At 36.7% G+C, this 14821-nt stretch overlaps 1 protein-coding gene across 1 annotated transcript in view; it reads right to left on the reverse strand.

Moving 5' to 3' along the window:
* DNAJC13 (DnaJ heat shock protein family (Hsp40) member C13) overlaps nt 1–14821 on the reverse strand; it is a 124816-nt gene that overhangs the window by 74335 nt on the left and 35660 nt on the right. Inside the window, exons 3-13 of the mRNA XM_047737029.1 lie at nt 13824–13899; nt 12881–13030; nt 12405–12445; nt 9358–9556; nt 6178–6384; nt 5991–6086; nt 5538–5629; nt 1654–1820; nt 1470–1549; nt 1218–1387; nt 159–258 (exon numbers count right to left, since the gene is read on the reverse strand). Coding sequence (XP_047592985.1) covers nt 159–258; nt 1218–1387; nt 1470–1549; nt 1654–1820; nt 5538–5629; nt 5991–6086; nt 6178–6384; nt 9358–9556; nt 12405–12445; nt 12881–13030; nt 13824–13899 — 1378 coding nt within the window. The remainder of the gene's footprint in view (nt 1–158; nt 259–1217; nt 1388–1469; nt 1550–1653; nt 1821–5537; nt 5630–5990; nt 6087–6177; nt 6385–9357; nt 9557–12404; nt 12446–12880; nt 13031–13823; nt 13900–14821) is intronic.

The following is a 14821-nucleotide window of genomic DNA, read 5'->3' on the forward strand; positions in this document are numbered from 1 at the left end:
AACAAACATTTATCTGAATAAATAAACTGCCAAGAGAGCAATTTAGGAAATACAGAAACACTGAATTGAATTGCTACAATGAAAATCTGGGTTTGCGGAAAGTTAAAACATCAATCAACTTAAGAAAAACCAGTCTCCCTTTAAAAAACACTACTTACACACATGAGGGCACAGAGCATATCAACAGCTGCATGGATTACTCCATTGTTGCTCCTCTTGAGTGCTTTTACTACCTTCACTCCTAGACGCTCCCGAAACCTGTGGAACAAAAACAAAACAAGAAAAAAAAAGCATATAATAGCAATATCAGAGCATTATTTTATTATTAAAATGTAATATAGTAAGTCCTCTTGAGTTTCAATTGCATTCAGCAAGTACGGATTTTAAATTACACCGCTAGAACCTATCAGTTCCCATAACAGTTTTTTTCTTTGAGGGGGAAGATTTTTTTTTTAAAGTTAATTAAAACTAAAAGGGATTTTGGGGCACCTGGGTGGTGTAATCAGTTAAGTTTCCAAGTCTTGTTTTCCGCTGGGATCATGATCTCAGTGTTGTGAGATGGAGCCCCACGTTGGGTTCCGTGCTGAGCAAGGAGACTTAAGATTCTCTTTCCCTCTGCCCCTCTCAAGTAAATAAATCTTTTTTTTTTTTAAAGATTTTATTTATTTATTTGACAGAGAGCAAGTACAAGCAGGGAGAGAGAAGCAGGCTTTCCACTGAGCAGGGAGCCCTATGTGGGGCTTGCTAGGACCCTACCTGAGCCACACTCAGACGCTTAACCCACTGAGCCACCCAGGCACCCCTCAAATAAATGAATCTTTAAAAACAAAAACAAACCACTTAACGGGCTTTAATTTCCTATTGAAAGTCATTTAAAAAAAAGTCAGTATGGGGCACCTGGGTGGCAGGCTCCATGCTCAGCAGGGAGTCTACTTCTCTCTCTCCTTCTGCCCTTCCCCCTCCCTCAGGCTCACGGGAGTGTGCTCCTCTCTAATAAATAAAATCTTAAAAACAAATAAACAAGTCAGTACATTGCAGGTATGTAGGAGACAATAGTCACACCCCTCAGTTCCACTCACCTTCATTTATTTATGAATAAAAACTACTGTATCATTATTTGATATCAGTTTTAGACAGATTATAACAAGATAAAACTGTTAATTATCTGCTACTTTGAGTTGTTTGTATTCTCTAAAGGACGTTCAAAGACAACTTACTTTGGAAGCTGAGTGAAGGCCAGAAAACCAGCTTTGGAAGCCACAAGCCTCCTCACAGCCTGGAACTGACTCTCAAGTTCTGCATTTGAAGCAACAACATCTCCCTCTTGGGACAGTAAAGCTGTTATGGCATTATTGATCAGTTTTTCTTTGTTTTCTGAGAAGAGACCCTAGGTAAGAGAAGAATGTTTTAAAAAGTTTCCATTCCTGAAGTTAATGACAATGAACAAATTATAACACAATTTATCTTACATCCTGCGTTACTGCATGCAGAACTCCACTATACGAAATATTAGCGTTGAACCTGAATACAGCATCTGCAAAGTTGCCATCTGTAAGATGAAAAGGTTCAAAAAGATTTAGAGGTTTGCATTCCAAATTTTTAAATTATTAAGGAGATGGATGGAAATGCAATTATACTTAAATCAATACTTACTTGGAGGTGTGGCTAAAAATCTGAGATGAAGGCTCTCTACCTCCTCATCAACAGGCATGCTGAGTAACCCCCATCGCTGACCTTTATGAGTTGGTGTCATTTTTACACAAACATCTCTGTTACCAGAGGCTCTTACTCCATCCAGCAAACTTGCTAATAAAGAATCTCTAAGCAAGGTAAAAAATAAACAGGTTTTAGGATTGATAATTAAGGGGAATTTTGATTCAGAATATAGCATAGGCCCTTTAGCAGGTAACCTACTCAGGAAGAGCTCAGGAGGGTACAAGGAGAAGCACAAGGGAACAGGGACTTTAAGAGAAAGCCTGGAATTCTACTACTAGCTCTGTTCTTTGCTGTCACATACCTTGTACAAGTTACTTAAGCACTATGAATGTAACACTTTTGGGGTTTTTTTCTTTAAGATTTTTTTAAACAGTTTTACTGAGGCATAACTTACAAATAAAAAATTCAATTAAAATGTACAAGTTTAAGAATTCTTAGTGAATTTATACAGTTGTGCAATCATCCAATTTTGGTACACTTCCCCCACCCCCCAAAATTCCCGTGCTCATGTGCAAAAAACAACCCAGTCCCAAGCAACCACTTATTTTCTATCTCTGTAGTTTGGCTTTTTCAAGTAAGTCCATCAAGAGAATGAAAAGGCAAGCCACAGTCTACGAGAAAATGTTTACAAAAGCCGTATCCGATAATGGACTGTTATCTAAAATATACAGATAACTCCTAAAGGTCAACAATAAGAAAACCAACTCAATTAAAAAGTGATCAGAAGGGGTGCCTGGGTGACTCAGTGGGTTAAAGCCTCTGCCTTCGGCTCAGGTCATGATCCCAGGGTCCTGGGATTGAGCCTTGCATTGGGCTCTCTGCTCAGTGGGAAGCCTGCTTCCTCCCCTCTGCCTACTTGTGATCTCTCTCTCTCTCTCTCTGTCAAATAAATAAATAAATAAATAAAATCTTTAAAAAAAAAAAAGTGATCAGAAGTCCTTAACAGACACCTCACCAAAGAAGATACACAGATGGCAAATAAACATATGAAAAGATAACACAGTTATCAGGGAAATGCAAACTGAAACAACAACAAAAAAGCCCCACACACCTATTAGAATGACCAAAACTGAACACTAATAATACCAAATACTGGGGAGGATCTGGAGCAACAGGAACCCTCATTCACTGCTGCTTGGAGTACAAAATGACACAGTCACTTTTGGAAGACAGTTGGCAGTTTCTAACAGAACTCAAAATCCTCTCAGCATATGATCCAGTGATCACACTACTTAATATTTACACAAAGTATATGTGCTGCCGAAGCAAGCACAGTATTTACACAAAGGATGAAAACTTCCATCCACCCAAAATCTGCACACAGTTGTTTACCACAGCTTTATTCCTAACTACCCAAACTTGGAAGCAACCAAGAGGTCAAATGGATAGATAAACCATGGTCATGTCTAGACAATGGAATATTATTAAGTATTAAAAAAAAAATGAGCTATCCAGCCATGAAAAGAGGAGGAGGAAATGAAAGAAGCCAATCTGAAAAGGTCACATAGTATACAATTCTGACTAGGAGACTGTGGAAGAAGCAACTCTGGAGACAGTAAAAAGATGAGTGGCTGTCAAGATTTAGGGAGGAATGAGAGATGAAATCAGTGGAGTGGCATTATTACTGCTGGAGAGGATCCCTGGAGATTTTTAGGGCAGTGAATATAGTCTGTATGATACTATAATGATGGACAAATGTCATTAAACATTTGTTCAAACTTGGCGGTCCATCAGTTTTAACAAATATATCACTCTGGAACAGGATGTTGGTAATGGGAGAGGCTATACCTAGTTAGCAGGCAGGGCAGTAGCGTATAAGAGGTATAGGAAAAAAATCTCTGTACATCTGCTCGATATTGCTGTGAACCTAAAATACTCCAAAAAAAAAGAGTCTATTAAAAAGTCCATATAAACGGAATCATATAATGTATCACCTTATGTGTCTTGCTTATTTTATATATCATGCATTTTTAAGGTTCATCCTTTTTACAGCTAAGGAATATTTCACTGTATGGATAATCAACATTTTAGCCTATTTGTTCACCAGGTGATGTATATAACAACTGTCTCTAGTTTTGGCTATTATGAGTGATGTTATTATAAACATTCACATGTAAGTTTTTATGTGGGCATATGTTTTTATTTCTCTTGGGGTAGATTTTATTTCTCTTGGAGGAGAACTGACATAGGGTCATATGATAATTATATGTTTAAGAAATTGCCAAACTGTTTTTTAAACAGTTTAAAATTTTACATCCTCACCAGCAACATATGAGAATCCATGTGCTTGCCAACAATTGACACTGCCAGTCTTTTTGATGTTATCCATTTTAGTGTACATGTAATGGTTTTAATTTTCCCTAATGAATCACGATCTTTTCATGTGTTTATTTACCATTCAAATATCTTCTCTGATGAAGTAGGTGTCTATTTGAATTTTTTTGCCCATTTATTTGTTTTTTAGTATTGAATTAAAAGAGTTCTTTATATATTCTAGAAATAAGACTTTAACTAGCTATATGTTTTCCAAATATTTTCTTCCTCTGTCTTGTCTTTTCCTCTTCTCAATTAGGTCAAAGTTTTCAATTTTGACAAAGTCTGATTAATCAGACTTATAATTGTGTTTATGGTGTTTCTGGTATTATATCTAAGGAATATTTTCCTAATCCAAAGTCAAAAAGAAATTGCTTTACTTTCTGCAGATAGACTTTATTGGGAAAAATAGCATCTTCTTTCTAGGGATCAGAATTAAACAATGTAATATACATAAAGCACATGACAAACTGTAAATGTTGAGATACCCTCCTCTGATTAGAACATGTGCACTATTCTTTTTTTTTTTTCCCCCAGATGTTCTCTTCCTTGAATTCAGGACAGGAAAAAATATGACCTTTTGCTTAGAATCCATTTTTGTTGAACTTAGATCAAAAGCCTTCCAAGGTAAGAAACTGTTACTGGTCATACTCCAGGAAGTAAAAATACTTCAATAAGGCCGTATTGCAGACAGCGGCAAAATGCACTGCAACTGTTTCAGCTATCTTTTAAAAACAGATTCAGTCTCGATCTATTCACAACAGCATAAAAGAACTTCCTGGAATGTAAAAACTACCAAACCCATGACAATGGCTCAGTATATGAAGGGAGATCAAGTCCTCACAGTACAATAGCTATAAGTGGTTTATCTTCCAGTAGGAGTTTATGAGCTATGGCATCTCATAGATTTTCATGGCAACAGCCAATCACAGTAATATAAAATTAATCAGGCACATTCCACTGGAAAATTAATAACTAGCCTACTGATGCAACTTAAAAAATTTTAACTTTTAATTTGCTGCTGTTATCCAAACAATTTAACAATGAAAGTGAGAGACGCTATTTTAAAATACCTTAAAAGTATAAATTACAGAAACACATTTTATTTTCATCATTCCATTTAAAATCAAATCACCATTTTTATTCTCTAGAAATTTGAAAACCGAATGAAGTTCATTTTTTTTTTAAAGATTTTATTTATTTATTTGACAGAGAGAGATCACAAGTAGGGAGAGAGACAGGCAGAGGGGGAAGAAGCAGGCTCCCTGACTCTGGCCTTGATCCCAGGACCCTGAAATCATGACCTGAGCCGAAGGCAGAGGCTTAACCCACTGAGCCACACAGGCGCCCTAAAGTTCACTGTCAACATGCAACATAATATTGTCTTTTCCTAAGTTATATGATTTCAAAGTTCTAGATTATAAATCTTTGTTCCTCTTCTCTGATGGAGGACTTTGCCTTGCATATACTAGGATCTCAAAAGCTTGATGAATTAAAGAAAAAAATACCTTTCTGTTGAAGAATATTTCCGTATTTGCCCTTTTATAAATTCAATGGTAAAAACTTGTGGATTTTCTGAGTCACAAACCAATGCAAATACCTAATGAAAACAAAAACCAAGTTCAACAAAAGATGTTTAGTTTTACGGCATTTCCTTAGAAGAACTACACATCATCATTTTAGCTTACAAAAGTCAATATTTAAAAACTGTTTATAGTATCAGAACTTAAGAACTGCCTAAAAGTCTCATGCAAATTTTCATATAATTGTTGAATCAAAAGTTCCATTCATTCTCTATCTCGAAAATAAATTTTATAATATTCATTGTTCTAAATACAAATATAATAATGTGAAGAAAGATTCTCATTTTCCATTCTTTAAGCATTAAAAATGCTAAAATAGAAAATAATTCTAATTTACCAATAGGAAGAAATCTCATAGGCTAATAACGCCAAACTTACTTCTCCTAAAGGCTTCAAAGTTGCAATGTTATAGGTTGCTGGATCACGTTCTACTAGACTTGTCTCTGTAAGTGCTAGAACTCGTTTTACAGGTTCCTTCAAACAAAATTGAGATACATTAGAAAGTCATTGAAGAAAAATGTCAAAAGCAGATGAACAAATTTTTGTTTTTAACACACCATCTTACCGAATGCCTAGGTGATATTTTTTGGACAATAAACTCTGCTAAAGATGTGATGGATTCATCAGTGCTGTATTTTCCAAAGCGAAGATTCAAATATTGCTCAAATTCTAAAGGTTCTTTTCTGATGCGCAGTGAAATACCTATGTAGTTGCCAGCATGATCTATTGCGCTTTTGATAATTTCTTCTCTTTGCTCTGATGCAAATAAATGCTGCACAAGTTTTGAAATTTAAAGTTAGGGTTGAAACAACTAAAATGTGACCATTTTGAATCAACTCACAGGAAAGAGACTGAAATAGCAAGTCTAAAGAAAAACAATGGTATTTGATCTTATCAAAGGTAAATAAGCAGTGTGTTGTGGTTTTTTTTAAGATTTTATTTATTTGTTTATTTATTTATTTAAGAGAGAGAACGAACAAGCAGGCAGAGCAGCAGGCCAAAGGAGAGGGAGAAGGAGGCTCCCCACTAAGTAAGCAGCAAGATGCAGGGCTTGACCCCAAGACCGTGGGATCATGACCTGAGCGCCCCAGGCGACACTTAACTGACTGACCCACCCTGGTGCCCTTGCAGTGCGTTGTCTGAATCACTATCACACTAAATTAAAATCACAAAGTCTGGGATATAAAGCCTTGCAAATAACTCACTGTAAGGAAATTATCTCATAACTTCTCCAAGTCTGATTCCCTTCACCACGTAGAAAACAGCATGCTGGAGCTTCCGGAAGAGGTCCAGGACTCCAGCCAAGTCCAGTGGGGGTAGTGGGTACTACATGGGCAGGATTCCCAATTTCAACAAAAGTAGCTCTGACCTAATATTTTTAATATAGTGGGTTTTCCTGAAAAATTACCTTGAAGAATGCTTAAATGTTTACAAGCCATTGGCCAATGGACATTACAAATCAACCTCCAGGAGTGTATTTACAAAGCTACTACTACTTGCATTTGATAGCTGGGCCAGAAACACTGAATGTGCTGCAAAAGACAGGGCAGGAGAGTGCCGTGCAATAAACAATGAACAACTGTCCTGTCGGTAGTCCAACAGCTCCCCTGCTGAGAAACAGTGGTTGCAATCACATTTTAAAACCCGATTTTAGGGGCACCTGGCTGGCTCAGTCAGTGAAGGGGGCAACTCTTGATCTCAGGTTTTTAAGTTCAAGCCCCATGTTGGGTATAGAGTTTATTTAAAATAAATACATAAAATCCTAAAACCTGATTTTATTCCCACCTGCTCAGGATAGTCACTACGTATGCGGAAGGTACTAGATAAAGTTTTGCTGAATGAATCTATCATGGTATCATATTTATAGTGAATTCACTCATTTTAGCTAGTGCCTTTTAAAAGGCAGAGTATGCTTAGAAAGTGGATGATTAAAACTAAAATTGCTTGATGCCATTAAGCAATAAAAAACTGTTGCCAATTGAGGAGTATCAAACAATTCTCATCTTTAACGTTTACCTTATGCATTGTATGGCTTGGCTGAATTACTGTGGTATAGTTGTCTCATCAAGGTCTATAATGCTATATGTAATCCTGTAATTAGACACATTTTCCACGAAGGATTTTTTTTGGGGGGGGGCGGGGAGAGAGTACTGCAAGTGGGGAGGAGTGGCTGAGGGGGGCAGAGAGAAAATCTTAAGCAGGCCTCACCCCCAGCACAGAGCCTGATTCCGGGTCCGATCTCATGACCCTAAAATCATAACCTAAGCCAAAATCAAGAGTCAGATGCTTAACCAACTGAGCCACCCAGGCGCCCTCATGACCCGTAATCCCCCCACCCCCACTCCACACCCTCCCCAACAAGGAGCCCCCTTCCCCTCCCCCAAGAAGTTAATCATTACAAATTTCGCTGTCCATGGAAGAGGTAAGCCCTTGGACAGCACTTCAACAACAGGCTTTAGGCTGTTCTAGGGTGGGAGAGGGAACTAATTTTCTCTTTGGGCCTTCATCTTGTAGGTCTAGACTCAGAAGTAACAAAATGCCTAGATGTGTGCTCCTAGATGAAGGACACTAGGACATCACGTGGGCAAAGAGCAAAAGATAGAAAATGGTCTGTGACTCTGAAGAGCTAACATATTTTGTAAATCAAATAGTTTAGCATCCCTACCCCATTATCACTCCCTTTATTTCCCTTCTGCTACCTTATAACCTCTTGTGTATCTACAAGTTCCAGGCTTGCCCTGGCTCTGCTACCCAGAGAAGGATAATTTATCTATACAACACTAATCTTGGAAGTAGTTGTTCCCAGGCAGCTAAGATAGCTACAGAAATTAAAATTCTCAAGAGAAAGGAATCTTGAGAGTAAGTTCAACTGAGCCTTTCTTGTGCAAACTCTATTGCTCATCTTTGAGATGCAAGGTTTAATTAAAGAAGACAAAATGTTTCTTATTAAAAAAGATGGTCATCATCTATAGCTCAGCTTCTATTACCCATTAACAAATGGGGTTTGAGCATCTTAAGCAGCTTCTACCGTACCACATAATTCACATGTAATTCAGGATTTCAAGACAAGAACGTGTAATGAACTCCAAATTTGAAGTTTCAGTGAATATGCAGATTTCAAATTACAAACAGCTGGGAAAAGGAGGGGAGACTATAAAAATAAAAAATCCGGAATTACTTTTTCAAAGAAAGCTTAGAATCTTTCAGTTAAGACATTAATACTAATGAAAATAACAACTGTAACTACCACTTATTAAATACTAAGCCACATATTATGCTAAACATCTATGTAAGTTATCTCGCAGGATCCCCCCAAAAAAACCCAAAAAACAGGAAACAAAAACCTATGACATACATATTACTCTCCCCACTTTTTAAAAATATTTATTTATTTGAGAGAGGGGGAGAGCATGAACACAAGAGGTGTGAGGGTCAGAGGGAGAAGCAGACTCCCTGCTGAGCAGGGAGCCTGGTACAGGACTTGATCCCAGGTCTCCAGGATCATAACCTGAGCCAAAGGCAAATGCTTAACAACTGAGCCACTCAGGCGCCCCACTCTCCCCACTTTAAAAAGCTCTAAGTTGGGATTCAAGTTCAGGTCTTTTGGTAACAAAGCCTGTACTCTTAATACCAAACTTTCTTCCAGAAAACTCATGTGAATTTTGAAATGAAGTGTAAAAACCCTGTTTTCCTTCAAATGGTCATGCCTCTTTTTAAATGACTTTTTAGAAAAAATACTACTTACCAATCTACTAAATCCTCCATAAAGTATACAAAACCCTCCTTGATAATCAGAGAGATCTACAAAGCCTTCAATATTTCTATAGTCATAGGAACAGAGGACTTTGTTGGTTGCAGGATTAATTTGGTCAAAGCCTCCAGGAGTTACTTCTAAAATGACAGGTTTTCTTGTATCACTCCAGTGATGTTTATAGCAGTTATATCTCTAGAGAGAGAAATAATATTACTTTTAGGTTCATATTTAAGCTTACCATACAATAAAGTTACATTTAATGTATCACTCACTGCTAAAACAACCAGAAATCTAAACAATGTTATAAATATTTAGAGCTACCATCCAAATTGTTAAAAAAACATTAATTTCAGCTGTTTGGAGGTTTGTATTTAAGTAACAATGTTCACTCAAACTGAAGATACTATATATTTTTTAAATTAACAAAGGTTTGGGTTACAATATTTTGTGAAACAATTTTGAGTAAGTCTTAGCAAATCTATGAAGATAAAAAAAGAAAGAAAAGGAAGTCCTAAAAGAAATGTTACTCTGAAAGCTTAACTGGGAATAAAGATTTCAACTTGTGTTGATGGATTCTTTTAATTCAGCTTACATACGGAAAAGAGGTTAAGTCACATTTGGGGGAAGTTACAGTGTTCAGTTTAAACAATCTGACCTGGTTCACTATGTTAATATAGATTTTCTTTCTACACACATAAAAATGCTGATACCCCATTTGACCTTAGGCTTTTCTAATCACACCAATAGAAAGTTAAAAATCTGACTGCACTAGCAAGTAAAATTCCACTTAAGATAATAACATTCCTTTGTAAATTAAAGTACCTAGTATCAGAAATGATTAGAATGGTCAACATCCATTTACTACCCAGTTTTATCCTTAAAAGAAAAAAAATTTAGGTGAGGCTGCTAACCAAAATGTTAATAAAGACAAAATGAGGCAAGGGAAAAGAAAGCAAGTGTCGGAGGTGAAATGAATATCCCCTCACCCATCCAAAAAGTCCACAAAGTTTTCTACCCAAAAATATGAAGAGGAACACATGGTCAATTACAGGACTCCTCAGGTAAAAATAAATTGGTTGACTCAGGAGTACAACTATTTCTAATACTGACATGAGAGAAATTCTCTTGTAAGTATTCAGAAAAGTGAGTAAGGCATTAAGTAATAAACACCTCCACAACACCCAAACACTAAACCCAGCAATGAGCCTCAGTTTGGCTCATGATCATATGACATCAGGTCCCCTGAGCATTATTGATCGATGGCATAATAATGCACATTATAGCTCCGTAAAAGGAATTCTGCAGAAAGACAAAGGGCATACATTAACCCAACAATATATTTAGAACCTTGCTTCTGAACCAAAGGATGGACCACTGCCACTTCTCTCCAGAAGGGAAGCCACAAAAATGGTGGTGCTTTTCCAAACTACGCTTGTTTGCATTCCCTAACCCACTCTGCAGGATAGTCTCTATTCCCCCCCAGCTGATAATCAACTGTCATAATGAGCTCGGCTCACGGAAACACATCATTATCCCTCGAGAGTGTAGAGGCGGAAAGAGACTTAGAGATCTGATTTAGAGTACATCTATGGACAACTGAAGACCTGAGGGTCTAATTCAATTTATGCAAAAGTATTTGAGGGCAGAGCATTTAGGCGAGGAAGAGGTGCCATTTATTCCTCATTAAAACTAGGCAGACTGACTTTCAGACAATCTTTTAGAGACACTGTTTCCACCTCAGTTTTGAAAAGTATTAAGTGGCTAAAGTTAACTGACATAAAGGGGAGCTTATAAACAAAATCTAAAAGTACGTTTTTGGAAGCAGTTGTTTTCCGAACGGGAAATGGAGGAATATGGAAAACTCAACTGCTAACATAAAGCAATTAAAATAAGCATACCAAATTACAAATTTTTTTTTAAAGATTTTATTTATTTGACAGAGAGCGATCATAAGTAGGCAGAGCAGCAGGCACAGAGAGGTGGGGAAGCAGGCTCCCCGCTGAGCAGAGAGCCTGATGTGGGGCTCAATCCCAGGACCCTGAGATCATGACCTGAGCTGAAGGCAGAGGCTTAACCCACTGAGCCACCCAGGCGTCCCCCCAAATTATAATTTATACAAATCTGACTGTGGCTCATGAGGAACAAGAAACAAGCAGCTTGCCAACTGCCATTAATCTATTTTAAATGGCTCCTGGGCAGCCAGTCAGTTGCTTGACTTGACATCAGTGAGGCTTCTGGGATGCTAAAACTAGCAGCAGAACAACCATAGGAAGGATGCAGGCTTAAAAAGACAAGGAAATGATGCTGCCAGCTTCTCAGAATTCAGTTCCTAACTTTTACCAGAAGCCAGAGTTCTGAACAATACTACCACTTTAGGCATTATTCTGCCCTCCTCCCCGTTATAAAAGAAATACCTTCTCATGGAAAGAAATTTAGTATTTTAAAGGAGTGAAAAAAGCATAAACTTCCATCTGCCCTCTTCAGAAGTCTCTGATTTAGTTTAAATGCTACTGTAACATGACTAGAAAACACCTGAGAAAGTTATGAAGATTCTAATAAGCACCTGTGACTTCCCCAAAGCTGCCAATGCACCACTCAAAGCCTTATGAGCAGCCAGATCCAGTGCAAGAATATATAAGATAGTTTTTTGATATACCCCAACTTAAAACCTTAATATTTCTGAAATAGCAAAATCCTACACCAACTAGAGAGCATGTTCCAACAGGTATTATCCACAGTGTGATGCTTACTGTTGCTGTTTAGAATATGAATAAAGAGCACATGAAGGTTATAAACACTAGTTTGAACGTTCCATAGTTCTGCCTGAAACTTTTCTCCAACCATCAACATTAACAATCACAAATCTAATTCCTGTTGGAGTTCCTGTTAAACTACATTCATCTCTCACACCAGTGCACATTAAATGATGATTCCTTTTTTCCCTTTAGCTTTGCCATAAAAGAAAACACACAGCACAGCATGATTTCTGTAATAACAGGCAAAATAGAATAAACATAGGTATTAATAATGTTAAATACTGCCCTTCCTGTGATTTTCCTTCTGAAAAATCAGTTCTAATCTCTGAAAGAGGAAACATAATCATAGTTTTATGGACAACAGACTGGTAAGGAAGACTCACAGTTTAGTCCTTTCTATCCAAAACATGTAAATCTCAACTTGGTAACACTGATATTAAAAAATATTGGATGTTATACTTTAAGGCTGTTCAATAAAAAATGTGTGTAACTTCGCTGAAAAACAAAACAAATTGAACAGAACTGCTTTGCTCTGTATATGCTTAAAAAGTCTAAACACTATTAACTATACAGGATTTTTCAGCCTTTCAGTTAGAGAAAGTGAAAGTTTCACAGAATCAAGTTAACAGTCAATAAGAAAAAACAAGCAGTGTGGGAACAAAGGCTCATAACATTAATATTTGTACGTTAATGTAACTGTTTCATTAAAAAAAAAAAGAACAGAGAAATTTAGCTTACTTATATGGAACTGTTCTTACCAATGCTTCTGTAAGAAGTTCTGTTCTGTGCTCTGTAGAAAATTTTAAAGTTTCTGACTTTTTCCCACTGCCTTTACGAAATGTGAGGTTGAATTCCGTTCCTTGTCCTTTTCCAACAGGACTGATGCTGCAAATGTCTCCATAAGGCCACTAAGAAAAAGAAAAATTCTTCCAACTGATGCTAGATTAAATACTATTTTTACTTTTTAATTTCACAATCACTGATTAAATGAGAAAAATCTTACAAAATACAGAGGCCTAGAAGATGTTATATCTTACAGTAATTCTGTAACAAATTCTTTTAAAGGCTTTCAGTTATCAGAGACAACAATAAAATCCCATCTGCATTCCAATTTTAATGATTAATGACCTAATCCAAAGCAATTAACTATACATAAAAGTGAAAATACATGAGGAATAAAATTTATGATTACCTACAGGTCTGTTAAAACAGACAAAAAGGAATCTGTGAAACGTGCCTAATTTAGAATTAAAAATATGCTAGAATATATTTAAATTTATTTACTATCCATATTCAAGGTGGTCTTGCCTTTATAGATAGTAATCCTACTTCCATAACAAGTATTTTTCAACCACTGCATTGTAACTTAATTTACGTATGCCTTTATTGCAGTTCCAATAGTCTTTAAAATTATAAGGAAATGGTGTAGTGATTTACATAAAAGAGATGGCTACAATCAAAAGCAACATATCAAAAAGTTATACTACTTAGAGCCTAGAAAAACATTTGTCACTAACCTCTTTTATTTAATAATTTTTGGTACATGGCATGAAGTATTGTATTAAGCATATCAATCTCTTTCAAAGTTGACTCTTCTAACCTAAAATACTGATTTCAGGCCAAGGAAATCATGGGTCATTATCTGGCTTTTAAAATTCAAATGAAGTTAAAAAAATGTCTAACAGCTTCTAATATGATTACCTGATTTGTTACTTCTAAGGTATTAGGATTATATGTAGTAATCGCATGGGTTCCAACTGAAAAGACACGCTTATACCTACAAAGAAAGACAAAGTACTTTAAATTTAGTCCTTAAAATAAAAAACAAATTTTATAATAAATATATGCTATTAACACAAAAGGAACAGTTCAACAATGGAAATGTATAAGTTGAATAATGCTAACTAAACATAGCTTAGTTTTATATTCTAAAGTGTTATTAAAAACCTACCACCACCAATCACTTGACTGTGAACCAATAAGATCTTTAAGTAGAGAAGTAGGATCTATGCAAGCTTGAGTTGTTAGTATACATGAAGTTAACAACATACTGCTTAGGACACCAAGATTCTAATGGAAAAATTTTATTAAAAACAACAACAGCAACACACACTCTTTTTTTTTTTTTTTTTTTCATTTATTTGACCGACAGAGATCACAAGTAGGCAGAGAGGCAGGCAGAGGGAGAGAGGAGGAAGCAGGCTCCCTGCTGAGCAGAGAGTCTGATGTGGGCTCGATCCCAGGACCCTGGGATCGTGACCTGAGCCAAAGGCAGAGGCTTTAAACCCACTGTGCCACCCAGGCGCCCCAACACACACTAATTCTTTAAAAATATCCTTTCAGGGGCGCCTGGGTGGCTCAGTGGGTTAAGCCTCTGCCTTCGGCTCAGGTCACGATCCCAGGGTCCTGGGATTGAGCCCCGCATCAGGCTCTCTGCTCAGCAGGAAGCCTGCTTCCCCTCCTCTCTCTCTCTCTCTGCCTGCCTCTCTGCCTACTTGTGATCTCTCTCTCTCTGTCGAATAAATAAATAAATAAAATGTTTAAAAAAAAATAAAATAAAAATATCCTTTCAACAAAACTGTGATGCAAAGAAAGGAAAAGCTATGGCCTGCAACTGGTCAGTCACAGCAATATTCTTGGAATCTTAGTAATTTCTATTTAAGAAAGTACCTATTACATTTAAATGTAGCCATTTTATA

Source organism: Lutra lutra, chromosome 1 (genome assembly GCF_902655055.1).
Source record: "Lutra lutra chromosome 1, mLutLut1.2, whole genome shotgun sequence".
In the NCBI taxonomy this organism is placed as follows: domain Eukaryota; kingdom Metazoa; phylum Chordata; class Mammalia; order Carnivora; family Mustelidae; genus Lutra; species Lutra lutra.